The sequence below is a fragment of the Boleophthalmus pectinirostris genome, unplaced genomic scaffold, assembly GCF_026225935.1.
Source record: "Boleophthalmus pectinirostris isolate CB_2022bp ecotype Guang Dong unplaced genomic scaffold, ASM2622593v1 HiC_scaffold_7, whole genome shotgun sequence".
In the NCBI taxonomy this organism is placed as follows: domain Eukaryota; kingdom Metazoa; phylum Chordata; class Actinopteri; order Gobiiformes; family Gobiidae; genus Boleophthalmus; species Boleophthalmus pectinirostris.
Genome location: NW_026571473.1, coordinates 38,408,397 through 38,425,368, shown reverse-complemented (window position 1 = coordinate 38,425,368; position 16,972 = coordinate 38,408,397). Strand labels below are relative to the sequence as shown.

The 16,972-nt window shown below is 40.8% G+C and overlaps 1 protein-coding gene across 2 annotated transcripts; it reads left to right on the top strand.

The window, feature by feature from the left end:
- LOC129412120 (zinc finger protein 135-like) lies at window positions 1–16,972 on the top strand. Of its 2 annotated transcripts, XM_055165180.1 has the most exons (3): window positions 1–49; window positions 4,412–5,032; window positions 11,603–12,805. In XM_055165180.1, exons 2-3 carry the CDS (start codon window positions 4,434–4,436, stop codon window positions 12,528–12,530), a joined length of 1,527 nt encoding a protein of 508 aa, XP_055021155.1. In that variant the 5' UTR covers window positions 1–49; window positions 4,412–4,433; the 3' UTR covers window positions 12,531–12,805. The 2 variants fall into 2 exon arrangements, with proteins under 2 accessions (XP_055021155.1, XP_055021154.1); XM_055165179.1 differs by lacking the exons at window positions 1–49; window positions 4,412–5,032; window positions 11,603–12,805 and adding exons at window positions 14,177–14,265; window positions 15,485–16,972.

Here is a 16,972-nt window from a genome sequence, read left to right as displayed (position 1 = left end):
CCACCCGGAAGACGCCGCCGCAGTTGGTCCGAGGCGCCCGCCGCCATCGGTAGGTTTTACTCATGGATCTATGTTTTACACTTTTAACAAATATAGATCCATGTTCTAACTCCACATTTATCCATTTTTGGTATCAAGACTCATAGATTTAGAATCTCGCGTTCAGACTCTTGAAATGCGTTAATACAGCCGCCATCTTGGTGCGGGGGCTCCCTGGTTTAAGGCAGAGGTCTTCAACGGGGGTCGCGAAATCTTTGGCTCATTAAACTTTTAGATATTTTTATATATTTATATTATATATATATATATATATATATTTATATATTATTTCTGAAGGATGAGGATGAAGTGGTTTTCAGTGGGTTCTGTCTGCACACACGGCAGAACACCGCAGCGGCTCCATCGCACCCACGAGCTCAATTAATTGCATTTATTTGCGTAATACGTTATATTTACGTTATATCCTCCTGAGACCCATTCATTTGTGTCCTTTATAATGGACATTGTGTTAACCATAATTTTTTTTCCCGGACTTTCTCTGTTTTTATTTATTTATTTATTTATTTTGTTTTTATTGCAGATATATAACAAGACAAAACAAAAAAACAAAACAAAAAAACAATGTATATACAATATAAGGTGCAGATTGGATTGTTGTTGCATCAATGCAAAGTCCAGTTCACAGTTATGGACAGTGTTGGGAAGGTGACTTTTAAAATGTATTCCCCTACAGATTACAGATTATACACCCCAAAATGTAGTTTGTAACGGAATCCATTAAATTACTTAAAGTGAGTAATGTAATCTGAATACTTTGGATTACTTGATTTGGTGTAGAGAAGCAAAGACGAGGACATGTAAAATAAGATGTTTTGTCTGATAAAAGATAACAAAAAAGCCCAGACTTTACTGAACCAAATTAAAAATATTATTGATAGAAGAGGAGGAGACACGGTCCGCGCAGCATGATTTAGTCCTGTTAAATCCTGTTTTAGACCTGGTTTAGTCCTTATTTAGTCTTGGTTTAGACCTAGTTTAGACCTGGTTTAAACCTGGTTTTAGTCCTTATTTAGTCTTGGTTTAGACCTGGTTTAGACCTGGTTTGGACCGAGTTTAGACCTGAATTAGTCCTGATTTAGACCTGGTTTAGTGTCTGGCAATGAATGGAATTACTGAGGGGGAAAAAAAAATAAAAGGGGGCTATAGCCCAAAATGTGAAAACAGGAAAATACCACCATGTAATCCATTTATTTCAACAAAGTAACTGTAATCCAATTACCACTCACTGAAACAGAAACTGTAACTGAATACAGTTACTCATAATTTGTACTCTGATTATGTAACTCCGGTACATGTAATCTGTTACTCCACAACACTGGTTATGGAAGGGGTGAGATATGGAAAATATACATATACATTCATACACATAAACACACATAAACATACTGAGACATGGGGGTGGTTTGCAAAATCACATACAGGGGAGCAGAAGGAATGAAACCAAAACTAAATAAACAACAGAATAACAAAACAGAATATCATAAAATTAAATAAAGCTATACTATATTTTTTATAGATATTGTAAGTTTTAATTGCTTTTTTGTTTTGGACCTGTTTTATTGTCTGAAAGTATTGTTGGATTTCGTTATTATATTGATGAATATTTGGTTTATTTTGAGCCCATTTGGTTTTGTGTATGTGATATTTTGCCAGCATATTTAGAGTGTGAATGAAGAGTTCAAGATCTTTGGGGATGGAGGGGCTGGTGAAGTAAAACAGGACGTCGCTTTCCTGGAGGCTGATCGAGTGTTTGGTTTTGGATTGGATGAGTTGTCGTATGTGGGTCCAGATGTTCTTAGTGATGGTGAGATGAACCCTTATGAGGTGTGAATTGGTTCGAGAAAAGGTTCATTTCTCAAAGCTTCATGTGCACACGAAACCAAATTCTGACCAAGTGTGTAATCACAGGCAGCTGGATCTGAACCTCAACATGTGTGATGCAGTGAATTTTTGTGTCTGTTTTATCTGTTGGGAATGACTATGAATTACAAAAAATGTTGACCAAATAATTTTTGTACATATATTATCACATATGTGAATACATTTTGTAAGTATTCTGTGTGTGTAAATTTTCCCAAGATGGTAATATCATAATATGGCAGGTGAAGCTGTTTTTTGTTTTTTTGTTTTTAATGGCAAGGGTGTAATCAGGCAGAGGACAGTGAAAGTGCTTGTGGTACTAGGAAAGGGCACAGATTATGCTTATGTAACTTGGACAATGTTGTACAGGACAGGGGAAATTCTATTTATTTTTATTCAAACGAGTTTCTCAACAGTTTTTTTTTTTTTTTTTTGACACAACCTCTCCGGCCTTGGAGAGACTATAAACTCTATCCAAACTCTTGTATCCAAACTCTCCAAGCTCCATCCAAACTCTCAACTGACCGCAGCTCTCCTAAAAACAACCACATTTTGAGTGGAGTCTGAGGGTTTATATCGCTGTAAGAGCTCGTGGCGAAATCTGAAACACTTCCTGAAGCAGTCACGTGGTAGAGCCGGGCAGCGAGGCTTCGGACGTCATCATTTTTGACTCCTCCCCCAAATGAAGCACGCCTCGATAAACACTTGGTGGAAACACCCCCTTCGTTACTCAACACGCACTTCGAAGCCTCGGCACATCTCGTAACATCACTAGTTAACCAGTTCATCTTTTAGGTGTTTTGAGGTAGACTTAATTCTTGATTGTTCTTTGTAGAAGATGCTCAGGGATTTCTGATGATATGTGATTTGTTTGGCTGGGACTTTTGGAACCGCCTTTTCTTCTCCATCCAAAATGGCCGATATTCAAAATGGCCCATTGTATGGTGCAAGGAAAAGAAAATCTAATAATCTTTATTTATACCTTTTAAAACAACATTTTCACATGTGTTTCTATTTCTTAAGCCTTTAAGATTAAATTTAGCAATTATTTTTATATTTTAATGTTTGTGCCTTAAGATAATAACAAGTTTATAAATGTCCATTATAATGGACGCTGCGACAGTTGTGTTGTATTTGATGGAACTTTTTTTGTAGCTGACAGAACTGAAACAGAAGGATTTCTGCACTGATTTACTGAGGGAGATTGTGATTCTTTTTGGATGATGAGAGGCTCCGTTTTAAAATACAAAGTACACAGCATGTGTGGGAAGTAGGGATGGGCATTCGATGAAATTTTGTTAATCGATCGTGAGGAGAATTAACTATCGATTTTCGATTAATCATTAATGTTTTTATATCATTATTATTACAATTACTAATCTGCGTAAATAAACTCAACTTTACAACATATAAACCGTAAACACTATAGATCCACATCAGCCTGTTTGACATTATAATGTGTTTAATGCAGCTTTGCTCAAGTCTCACAGAAACGAAACTACAATCCACATGGCTAATTTGCATAAACTAAGTGGAGAAAAAAATAAAAAACTCTGTGGCGCTGATGTGGTTAAGCTTTTGTCAGACTAAAGGGCATGACTCAGTGAAATATGAGTGTTCTTTCTGTGACAGAGGGATGTTGATACTGACGGTGAGTCTGTTCTGTGTGTCGCGATGTTTTCAAAGATTGTACGTGTACAGGTTTAGTGCAGCTCTTTATGCTGCAGTAACCGGGATATTGCGTAAACATGCACCGTGACGAAACCGGGACACTGATGTACATGTAAACTCACTCATTGAGGGGTATAGTGATCTCCAAGGAGGTGCCAGAGCCCAAACGTGGACTGAGGCCGCAACTCCAGTGTTTGTGTCAGACACAACTTCATATCTATGCACAGAAACCTACATTCGGTCTGTCTATTAGAAATGAACATAATCGACGAAATTATCACTTAGTCGACTAATCATGTCCATCCTTAGTGGGAAGATGTATGTTCACTATCAAACGTCTGTCTTTGAAATTGCACTGTCCACAGTCCTTCAAAGATGCCCTCAGATTTGAAGAGTAGGATTTTCGAGCAAATTCAAGCCCCCAGAAATTTGTGATAAATCAAAAGCACATATGTAAAAGTCCAGATTCTTCAAGTACATTTGCCAAATTTTAACCCTTGAAAATTTGAAGGACTGGCCTTAAATAGCATAATAGTTTAGATGCAAGCAATCTGAAAGTGACCCTCAGAAAACACGTCGGGGGGAGTTGACAAAATATTTTTTTATGACAAAACTATAAGGAGTAAAGAGCAAAAATTTGGGACTTTTCCTATTGGAAAGTGTGTGAACGTCCTAGAATTTTTTCAGTCAAATCTGAGATGGTCGAGCGGGGCATTTGGAAATTTGGCATGGAATGATCCATGTGTGATTTTATGTGTATTTAGTTTGAAGAGTTTAAAGTAATTTTACTTGACACTTCCTTTCCTTTGTTCTAATGCAGAGCGACAAGATCCACTGACAGAATGGGGTTCCCATGTGACCAGTGTGGTAAGGTGTGGCAAAATCCTTCTGGACTGAAAAGACACTACAGAACTCACACAGGAGAAAGACCATACAGCTGTGACCGGTGTGGGAAGGGCTTTACAGACATCAGTGTCCTGCGTCAACATATGAAAACTCACACAGGAGAAAAAACATTTGAATGTGACCAGTGTGGGAAGGCGTTTGTACAGTCTGGTAATCTCAGTCGACATATGAGAATCCACACAGGGGAAAAACCATACAGATGTGATGTTTGTGAAAAGACATTTTCACAATCAAGCAGCCTTGTATCACATATGAAAGTCCACACTGGAGAAAGGCCTTACAAGTGTGACCAGTGTGGGAAGGCGTTTCTACGATCTAGTGCCCTTGTTCAACATATGACAATCCACACTGGAGAGAAGCCATATAAATGTGACCAGTGTGGGAAAGCTTTTCCTGCATCATTCAGACTCAATAGACACATGAGAACTCACTCCTGGGACATAGTATATGAGTGTGACCAGTGTGAAAAGGCTTTTAAAACATCCCAGCAACTCTCCAGTCACTACAGAACACACACAGGAGATGAACCAGACGAATGAAGAAAGAGGGGAAGGCTTTCAGGTCTGTGAGGAACATGTCCACATCTTCCAGACTGAAGAGAAAAGCTGCACTGAACACACTAAAGGAGAAAGAGCTGCTGAGGCCGGATCAATTGAGCCTAAAGTCAGACTCAAAAAGCTGGAGATCAGGCTTCAGAAACTCCAGACTGTGGAACTGAGCACTGTGTAGTGTCCTAAATGAAAAAGCTTAAAATGATATATCAATATTTTATTTTTTTTTATTAGAAAGAAGAGCAGCAGTGTGGTCTTAAAAGTCTGAAAAAAGGTCTTAAAATTCATTAGCTTGTTTTTTGGTTTACTCAACCGGGCTCTTCAGTAAAGGGACGAAAAAAACAACAATGTGAAATCATGTAACGTGAATGAACGTCTAATTTGGAGTATGCGCAAACACTTTGATTTCTGGCGCTGGTGGCAATGAGTAAACAATCAGATTGGAGGAAGATGTTGGATGGATCATAGGGAAGTGCAGGTTTAATCCACAGTGGCTTTTAGATTCTAGATATAGTAGTTGTTTGGTCATTATTAGAATTGGATCTGGAGTTTTTTGCCTGCATAATGGGTGCAATATTGGTCTTCATTTTCATTTAAGTGGTCTTAAAATGGTCTTTAAAAAAGTCTTAAATTTGGTGTAGTCAAACCTGAGGATACCTTGGAAGGAGGTTTTAGCAGATGTTTTTCCATCTTATTCTTCACTGTTTATAATGAAGAATAAGATGGACAAACTTCAGCTCAGAGGTGGTCCCTCTGTTTAAGAAGACGGACTGCAAGGTGCGTTCCAACTACAGGGGAATCACACTCCTCAGCCTCCCCGGTCAGGTCTATTCCAGGGGACTGGAGAGGAGAATCCGGCCGATAGTCGAACCTCGGATCCAGGAGGAGCAGTGTGGAATTCGTCCTGGTCGTGGAACACTGGACCAGCTCTTCACTCTCCATCAGGTGCTTGATGGTTCATGGAAGTTTGTCCAACCAGTCCACATGTGCTTTGTGGATCTGGAGAAGGTGTTCGACCGTGTTCCTCGTGGTGTCCTGTGGGGGCGCTCTTGGAGAATTTATTTTAACTACACATGCTGTACGATGGTTTAATATTTTTACAATATAAAATATATATTACCATGGCTTATTAAACTTTTTTTAAGACATCTGGCTGATTCTTTTGTGCTGATTCTTTTCCCTGCAGCAGGTCAATACAGACAGCGTTTTCAGTGTTAAAAATACATTTTGTTGATCCGATGTTCATACATTCAGACAGTGATAAAACTATGCTATTTCTGTATCACAATTACAATGCAAGTCTGACATTATGAGATCCTAGATCTCCACTTGAGATTTTCTCCAACCTCAAATTTTATTTGAATACCCCTCCCTGCATTATGATAAATATTCACATATAATACACATTAAAGACATGAACATTCATTTATAGAAATACTACAATTTTTCTCAGAAAATAAGAATCTATAGTTTTATAAACCAAGCCCCCGCACACTTTCCACTTTTCAAAGTTTCCACCCGGAACCAAAATAAGCCAGGTGAAGTCCGTCGGAGCGCTTTTGGCAGACACCACCCGGAAGACGCCGCCGCAGTTGGTCCGAGCCGCCCGCCGCCATCGGTAAGTTTTACTCATGGATCTATGTTTTACACTTTTAACAAATATAGATCCATGTTCTAACTCCACGTTTATCCATTTTTGGCATCAAAACTCATGGATTTATAATCTCGTGTTCAGCCTCTTGAAATGCGTTAATACAGCCGCCATCTTGGTGCGGGGGCTCCCTGGTTTAAGGCAGAGGTCTTCAACGGGGGGTCGCGAAATCTTTGGCTCATTAAACTTTTATATATTTTTATATATTTATATTATATATATATTTATATATTATTTCTGAAGGATGAGGATGAAGTGGTTTTCAGTGCGTTCTGTCTGCACACACGGCAGAACACCGGAGCGGCTCCATCGCACCCACGAGCTCATTTACGTATTAACGTATTTACGTAATACGTAATGTTTACGTTCTTTTGTGAGGCTCTGTTCTCACATTTGCCCAAAACTGATAAAAACAAGCCTCTTACCTTCTCCAGAGGAGCAGAGTGTGTCCTCTATCTGCTGTTCTGACTCCAAAAGTGCATTAGTGTCCAACATGAAGAGATGAAACCATGGTCCAAGTCCCGGTCCAGTCAGGTCCTCGATACAAGGTCCTGGAGCCGAATGCACGAGCTGGTTGTAAAATTACATCATGGCTGTTGGATAATCAGATCTCTCCACACAACTGAACTTAAACAGTCCCTTTTGCTCATCACCTCAGGATTGAAATGGTGTTTGTTCATAGACCTGTAAATAGATGGGTAAATAGTAGAGCCCGACCGATATGGATTTTGTTGTGGCCGATATGAAACTGATGTAATGGGAGTTGGAGCTGCCGATAACCGATATATTTAGTGATGTAAAAATTCACTGTAAATCTTGAATTGTTTAAAAAACTTAGGTTTGGCTGTAGTGGATTTTAAATTGGGTTTATTTAGGCAACATTTATTGTTATTCTGACTCTTTACTAGAGCCCGACCGATATGGATTTTGTTGTGGCCGATATGAAACTGATATAATGGGAGTTGGAGCTGCCGATAGCCGATATAATCGCCGATATATTTAGTGATGTAAAAATTCACTGTAAATCTTGAATTGTTTAAAAAACTTAGGTTTGGCTCTAGTAGATTCTAAATTGGGTTTATTTAGGCAACATTTATTGTTATTCTGACTCTTTACATCATATTTACATACAGTAGATTGGCCTAATGGCATTTTTGCATCACATTCTAGCTACTAGTGATGGGTATTCCATTTTTTTTTTTTTTGGAGAACCGGCTCTTTTGGCTCGGCTCACTAAAGCAGCTGGCTCTTTCGGCTCCCAAGCGACTCTTGATTGTTTTGTTGCAAGCAGGACTAAACCAAAACTGAACCAGGACTGAAAAATGACTAAACCAGGACTAAAACAGATTTAAACCATGTGTAAAACAGGACTAAACCAGAACTGAACCAGGACTGAGTGTCGGGACTCGGTCTCTATCTCTCTCTCAAGCCCAAGATTAGTCCTGCTTTATTCATTTTATGCTGAACTGCAGCCAAATATGCACCTTTTTTAAAATCCTATGCACACGCATATTTCTGAAAGTTTCGTTTTCAGCCGCTGCTGCTGTCAAACTACGGGTCTACATGCGGCATGAAGAGAAAAAGTGAGAAAAAGAGAAAACACGGCTCCCAATAAGAAACATGCTCCTATCGTTCACTTCAAAGAGCCGGCTCTAAAGGGGCGTTCACACGAAAGCGTCAAAAAAACGCCTTGACGCCTCTATTTGGACGCGTTTGCATTTGAGTTTAGACGCCCCCGACGCGCGTCTTTGACGCCGTGGACAAACCTGACAAAATACTTGACGCGCGTCCGTTGCCCTGGAAACAAGAGCCCGGTCCCGGTCTTTTCCCGAAACAATATCAGACCAGACTGATAGAGTGTTTTTATGACATAAAACATCAGCGGAGGAGATCGGGTCGACGACTGGGGCGTATATATATTTATTGTTATGAGATATATATGTACTCCTATGTGCAATGTTTAGAGTGGTGAGTGGCGTGAGCGTGAGTGAGGGACTGCGTGCGCGCCCCCGGAGGCACGCGCTTTTGAATGGGCCCGCGGAGTTTACGGGTGTCTGTCTGCTTTTGGTTTTGCAATGTGTGAAATGAATGGTGAGGAGGCGACCGGATAAAGTGCCATGTTATTTAGTGCAGTACGGCAAATAAAACCACGAGTCTTGAGCGAAGACCTGACTTGTTTATTGAGCCCACGCACTCACTGGAGGTTCCGAACACGGGAGTTAAACCCCGAGGGACGAGCGGCTGCTGCGCCCCTTTGGCCCTGGAGACGAACACGGTTCTCTCCTGTGTCCTCTGACCACGGTCCGAGGACCGAGACAGGAACGGTTTAACATTATACTCCGCTAATGACACTGGATCAGTCCCGGTCTAGTCCTGGTCTAATCACAGTCTACTCCCGGTCTAGTCCTTGTTTAGTCCCGGTCGAGTCCTGGTTTAGTCCTGGTCCGGTCCTGGTGTAGTCCTCGCGATCGGCTCGGTGATTGTGGCGTATATATTTATGCTCCGTTCATGTTTGTGGTTCTCGTTCTGGTTCTCGGGTCTTGCTTCCTGATAAGAACTTCGCTGCGTCACTGGATACTCGTCCCTGATTGGTTGACGCGGCGCGTCTGACGCGAAAAGTTCATCATTTTCAACTTCTTGACGCCGACGCTTTGGACGCGCGTCTTGGCCGCTGACGCCAAAACGCTCAAGACGCGCCGCGTCGACGCCAGATTCGCGCCGCAAAAACGCAGGACGCTCTAGTCCCGCGTCCACATAGACTTTACATTGAAACTGGACGCTTTGACGCCTTGGTGTGAACGGCCCTTTATGAGCCGCTTCGATCGCGACCGACCCATAACTCCTAGCTAGTAAATAAACTACCGCTATTAGCCTTTAGCCGTAAAAACGTGCGCACCGCGGTAATTAATTATATGCATAAATGTGGATCATTCACACGTCTATTCACAGCTCATTTACATATCAATGCTGGTCCAGTAACAAATATACGAACAATATAATCACTTTACAATAGGCCAATAGAAAACAGCCAGTTTATGTGCAGGAGCTACAGCAGCTAATCGCTAACAAAACCTAAACTAACTTCAAAGTCGATGTATTTCCAACACTCACCGCTCACACAGGCTCCTCCTCACATCACAAGTCTGCACTAATAAAAGTCCTTTTAATCCAGACTCAAGACGATTGTGCATAAAAAGAAAATAATCTCAGTGTTGCGCACAGCTGCGGGTGTAAACAAACACACGTGAGTGAAGTGACGTGACTCTGGGGGTGTGTTCAGGGACAGTATGGACACAAATTACACCGCAAATAAATACTGATGCGGAGCCACATATGAGGACATTTATCTGTCTATAAATTGGATTAAATGAACAGAATGTAGAGAGTCTAAGCTTTATAACGAGGTATAACATGCCCACGTGAAATATCGGCCCATATCAGTAAGCATATCGGGCGATAGCCAACATGTCTCCAGGTGCCCGTATCGGCCGATAATATCGGCCAGCCGATATATTGGTCGGGCTCTACTCTTTACATCATATTTACAGACAGTAGATTGGCCTAATGGCATTTTTGCATCACATTCTAGCTACTAGTGATGGGTATTCCAGTTTTTTTTATGGAGAACCGGCCCTTTTGGCTCGGCTCACTAAAGCAGCTGGCTCTTTCGGCTCCCAAGCGACTCTTGAGATTGTTTTGTTGCAAGCAGGTCTAAACCAAAACTGAACCAGGACTGAAAAAGGACTAAACCAGGACTAAAACAGATTTAAACCATGTGTGAAAAACAGGACTAAACCAGAACTGAACCAGGACTGAGTGTTGGGACTCGGTCTCTATCTCTCATCCGTCTCTCGAGCCCAAGATTAGTCCTGGTTTATTCATTTTATGCTGAACTGCAGCCAAATATGCACTTTTTTTTATCCTATGCACACGCATAGTTCTGAAAGTTTCATTTTCAGCCGCTGCTGCTGTCAAACTACGGGTCTACAAGCGGCTTGAAGAGAAAAAGTGAGAAAAAGAGAAAACACGGCTCCCAATAAGAAACATGCTCCCGTTGTTTCCTTCAAAGAGCCGGATCTAAGAGCCGCTTCGATCGCGACCGACCCATAACTCCTAGCTTGTAAATAAACTACCGCTATTAGCCTTTAGCCGTAAAAACGTGCGCCGCGGTAATTAATTATATGTGCAAATTTCATCATTCACACGTCTATTCACAGCTCATTACACCGCAGATAAATACTGATGTGGCGCCACATATTAAGACATTTATCTGTCTGTAAATTGGATTAAATGAACATAATGTAGAGAGTCTAAGATTTATAAAGAGGTATAACATGCCCACGTGAAATATCGGCCCATATCAGCAAGCATATCGGGCGATAGCCAACATGTCTCCAGGTGCCCGTATCGGCCAGCCGATATATTGGTCGGGCTCTAGTAAATAGATGGTGGAATAGAATTTAATGCTGTGCATGTGGAACGGTCAGTCCCGATGACTCAGCAGAGCTGTTTTTCTGTCCTTTACAGAATTAAAGTTGCACTGTTAAACCAAAGCCCTGGCTTCTGTCGTCACGTTTGTTACATTTGTCATTTCCACTGAACATGTGGATTAGAATTCAGAGAAACAAAGTTGTTAAATATCTTTGTGTATGTTTCCTTAATTTGATTTTCTATTGCTACAGAAAGAAAAAGTGTGACTTTAAAATAAAATACAAACTTAGTTGATGCTTTCAGTCAGTTGTAACCTGCTTGTAAAACACACATTGAAACATTCTTACATATGATTTACTATGTGTGATTTTATGTGTATTTAGTGTGAACAGTTAAAAAAGTAATTTTACTTGACACTTTTTTTTCTTTGTTCTAATGCAGAGACAAGATCCACCGACAGAATGGAGTTCACATGTGACCAGTGTGGAAAGGTGTGGCCAACTGCTTTCAGACTGAAAAGACACTATAGAATCCACATGGGAGAAAGACCATACAGGTGTGACCAGTGTGGGATGGAATTTACACAGACCCGTTACCTCAAACAACATATGAGAACTCACACAGGAGAGAAACCATTTGAATGTGACCAGTGTGGAAAAGCGTTTCCACTATCTAATAGTCTCCGTCAACATATGAGAACCCACACAGGGGAAAAACCGTATAGATGTGATTTGTGTTGGAAAGAATTTAGACATTCCAGTGTCCTCCATCGACATAAGAGAACTCACACAGGAGAAAAACCATACAGCTGTGATGTTTGTGGGAAGGAATTTACACAGTCTGGTACCCTCCATCAACATATGAGAACTCACACAGGAGAGAAACCATACAGCTGTGAACAGTGTGGAAAGGAATATACACACCCCTCTGTCCTCCGTCAACATATGAGAATTCACACTGGGGAAAAACCATACAAATGTGATGTTTGTGAAAAGACATTTTCACAGTCAAGTACCCTTATATCACATATGAGAACTCACACAGGAGAGAAACCATTTGAATGTGACCAGTGTGGGAAGACATTTATACAATCTAGTCATTTCCATAAACATATGAGAACCCACACTGGGGAAAAACCGTACAGATGTGATGTTTGTGAAAAGACATTTTCAGATTCAAGCCACCTCATACCACATATGAGAGTCCACACTGGAGAGAGGCCATACGAGTGTGACCATTGTGGGCAAAGGTTCTCTGTATCAACCAATCTCAAAGCACACATGAGAACTCACTCCTGGGACATAGTATATGAGTGTGACCAGTGTGAAAAGGCTTTTAAAACATCCCAGCAACTCACCAGTCACTACAAAAAGCACACAGGAGACGAACCAGACGATTGAAGAAAAAGGGGATGGCTTTCAGTTCTGTGAGGAACATGTCTAAATCTTCCAGACTGAAGAGAAAATTTGCAGCTGTGACCAGTGTGGAAGGACTTTGAGAAAACCTGCTCATCTGAAGCTGCACCCTCTTGAACACACTAAAGGAGAAAAAGCTGCTGAGGCTGGATCAATTGAGCTTAAAGTCAGACTCAAAAAGTTGGAAATCGGGCTTCAGAGACTCCAGACTGTGGAGTTGAGCTCTGTGTAGTGTCAAAAAATAAAAGCTTAAAATGACATGTCAAGATTTTAATTGTTTTTATTAGAAAGTCGGGTAGCCGTGGGGTCTTAAAAGTCTTAAATAGGTCTTAAATTTCATGTTCCTAAATTAAGGCCTTAAAAAATCTTAAATTATGTTTTCCAAGTTTTAATTTTTCACAGAAGTCTTAAATTTCATCAGCTTATTTTTTTGTAAACTTAACCGGGGTCTTCAGTAAAGGGACGAAAAAAGAACAACGTGAAATCATGTAATGTGAATGAACATCTAATTTGGAGTATGCACAAATAATACTTTAGTTTCTGGCGCTGGCGGCAATGAGTAAACAATCAGTAGAGTGGAGGAAGATGTTGGATGGATCATGGGGAAGTGCAGGTTTAATCCACAGTGGCTTTTAGATTCTAGATATAGTAGTTGGTTGGTCATTATTAAAATTGGATCTGGAGTTTTTTGCCTGCATAATGGGTGCAATATTGGTCTTAATTTTCATTTGAATGGTTTTAAAATGGTCTTAAAAAGTCTTAAATTTGATGTAGTCAAACCTGAGGATACCCTTTTAGCAGAAGTTTGTTCATCTTATTCTTCACTGTTTATAATGAAGAATAAGATGGACAAACTTGAGCTCAGAGGTGGTTCCTCTGATAAAGAAGCCCAATTGGAGGGTGTGTTCCAACGACACGGGAATCACACTCCTGAACCTCCTCGGTCAGGTCTATTCCAGGGGACTGGAGAGGAGAATCCGGCCGATAGTCGAACCTCGGATCCAGGAGGAGCAGTGTGGAATTCGTCCTGGTCGTGGAACACTGGACCAGATCTTCACTCTCCATCAGGTGCTCGATGGTTCATAGAAGTTTGTCCAACCAGTCCACATGTGCTTTGTGGATCTGGAGAAGGTGTTCGACCGTGTTCCTCGTGGTGTCCTTTGGGGGCGCTCTTGGAGAATTTATTTTAACTACATATGCTGTACGATGGTTTAATAATTTTACAATATAAAATATATATTACCATGGCTTATTAAACTTTTTTTTAAGACATCTGGCTGATAATTTTGTGCTGATTCTTTTCCCTGCAGCAGGTCAATACAGACAGGGTTTTCAGTGTTAAAAATACATTTTGTTGATCCGATGTTCATACATTTAGACAGAGATAAAACTATGCTACTTCTGTATAAGAATTACAATGCAAATCTGACATTATGAGATCCGAGATCTCCACTTGAGATTTTCTCCAACCTCAAATTTTATTTGAATACCCCTCCCTGCATTAGCATAAATATTTACATATAATACACATTAAAAACATGAACATTCCATTATACAAATCCCCGCTATTTTTCTCAGAAAATAAGAATCTACATTTTTATAAACCAAGCCCCCGCACACTTTCCACTTTTCAAAGTTCCCACCCGGAACCAAAATAAGCCAGGTGAAGACCGTCGGAGCGCTTTTGGCAGACACCACCCGGAAGACGCCGCCGCTATCGGTAAGTTTTACTCATGGATCTATGTTTTACACTTTTAACAAATATAGATCCATGTTCTAACTCCACATTTATCATTTTTTGGTATCAAGACTCATACATTTAGAATCTCACGTTCAGACTCTTGAAATGCGTTAATACAGCCGCCATGTTGGTGCGGGGGCTCCCTGGTTTAAGGCAGAGGTCTTCAACGGGGGGTCGCGAAATCGTTGGCTCATTAGACTTTTAGATATTTTTATGTATTTATATTATATATTTATATATTATTACTGAAGGATGAGGATGAAGTGATTTTCAGTGGGTTCTGTCTGCACACACGGCAGAACACCGGAGCGGCTCCATCGCACCCACGTGCTCATTTACGTATTAACGTATTTACGTAATACGTGATGTTTACGTTCTTTTGTGTGGCTCTGTCTTCACATTTGCCCAAAACTGATGAAAATAAGCTTCTAACTTTCTCCAGAGGAGCAGAGTGTGTCCTCTATCTGCTGTTCTGACTCCAAAAGTGCATTAGTGTCCAACATGAAGAGATGAAACCATGGTCCAAGTCCCGGTCCAGTCAGGTCCTCGATACAAGGTCCTGGAGCCGAATGCACGAGCTGGTTGTAAAACTATTCCTAATCCCACTTTCCACTTAAATCTGAAAGTTACACGAGTCCATATGAGCTCTAGGGCACCAGGTAGACTTAAGCCCTCTGCGCTACGCCCAGGTGAATCTGGGAACACCATCCCAGTGACTATACGTGAGCTGTTACTCACCTCCTTCTCTGATCAACTTAAATCATGGCTGTTGGATAGTCAGATCTCTCCACACAACTGAACTTAAACAGCCTCTTTTGCTTATTTCCTGAGGATTCAAATCGTGTTCGTACATAGACCTGTAAATAGATGGATAAATAGATGGTGGAATAGAATTTAATGCTGTGCATGTGGAACGGTCAGTCCCGATGACTCAGCAGAGCTGTTTTTCTGTCCTTACAGAATTAAAGTTGCACTGTTAAACCAAAGCCCCTGGTTTTCTTTTTCTACAGAAAGAAAAAGTGTCACTTTAAAATAGAATACAAACTTAGTTGATGCTTTCAGTCAAATGTAACTTGCTTGTAAAACACACATTGAAACATTCTTACATGTGATTTAATGTGTGATTTTATGTATATTTAGTGTGAACAGTTAAAAAAGTAATTTTACTTGACACTTCCTTTCCTTTGTTCTAATGCAGAGCGACAAGATCCACCGACAGAATGGGGTTCCCATGTGACCAGTGTGGAAAGGTGTGGCCAACTGCTTTCAGACTGAAAAGACACTATAGAATCCACATGGGAGAAAGACCATACAGGTGTGACCAGTGTGGGATGGAATTTACACAGACACGTTACCTCAAACAACATATGAGAACTCACACAGGAGAGAAACCATTTGAATGTGACCAGTGTGGAAAAGCATTTGCACTATCTAATAGTCTCCGTCAACATATGAGAACCCACACAGGGGAAAAACCGTACAGATGTGATTTGTGTTGGAAAGAATTTAGACATTCCAGTGTCCTCCATCGACATAAGAGAACTCACACAGGAGAAAAACCATACAGCTGTGATGTTTGTGGGAAGAAATTTACACAGTCTGGTAGCCTCCAGCAACATATGAGAACTCACACAGGAGAGAAACCATTTGAATGTGACCAGTGTGGGAAGACATTTATACAATCTGGTAATTTCCATAAACATATGAGAACCCACACTGGGGAAAAACCGTACAGATGTGATTTGTGTTGTAAAGAATTTAGACATTCCAGTGTCTTCTGTCAACATAAGAGAATTCACACAGGAGAAAGACCATACAGCTGTGATGTTTGTAAGAAGGAATTTACACAGTCTGGTAGCCTCCAACAACATATGAGAACTCACACAGGAGAGAAACCATACAGCTGTGAAAAGTGTGGAAAGGAATATACACACCCCTCTGTCCTCCGTCAACATATGAGAATTCACACTGGTGAAAAACCATACAAATGTGATGTTTGTGAAAAGACATTTTCACAGTCAGGTACCCTTATATCACATATGAGAACTCACACAGGAGAGAAACCATTTGAATGTGACCAGTGTGGGAAGACATTTATACAATCTGGTAATTTCCATAAACATATGAGAACCCACACTGGGGAAAAACCGTACAGATGTGATGTTTGTGAAAAGACATTTTCAGATTCAAGCCACCTCATACCACATATGAGAATCCACACTGGAGAGAGGCCATACGAATGTGACCATTGTGGGAAAAGGTTCTGTACATCATCCAATCTCAAATCACACATGAGAACTCACTCCTGGGTCATAGTATATGAGTGTGACCAGTGTGAAAAGGCTTTTGAAACATCCCAGCAACTCTCCAGTCACTACAGAACACACACTGAGGAGACGAACCAGACGACTGAAGAAAGGGGAAGGCTTTCAGGTCTGTGAGGAAGATGTCCAAATCTTCCAGACTGAAGAGAAAATTTGCAGCTGTGACCAGTGTGGAAGGACTTTGAGAAAACCTGCTCATCTGAAGCTGCACCCTCTTGAACACACTAAAGGAGAAAAAGCTGCTGAGGCTGGATCAATTGAGCTTAAAGTCAGACTCAAAAAGTTGGAAATCGGGCTTCAGAGACTCCAGACTGTGGAGTTGAGCTCTGTGTAGTGTCAAAAAATAAAAGCTTAAAATGACA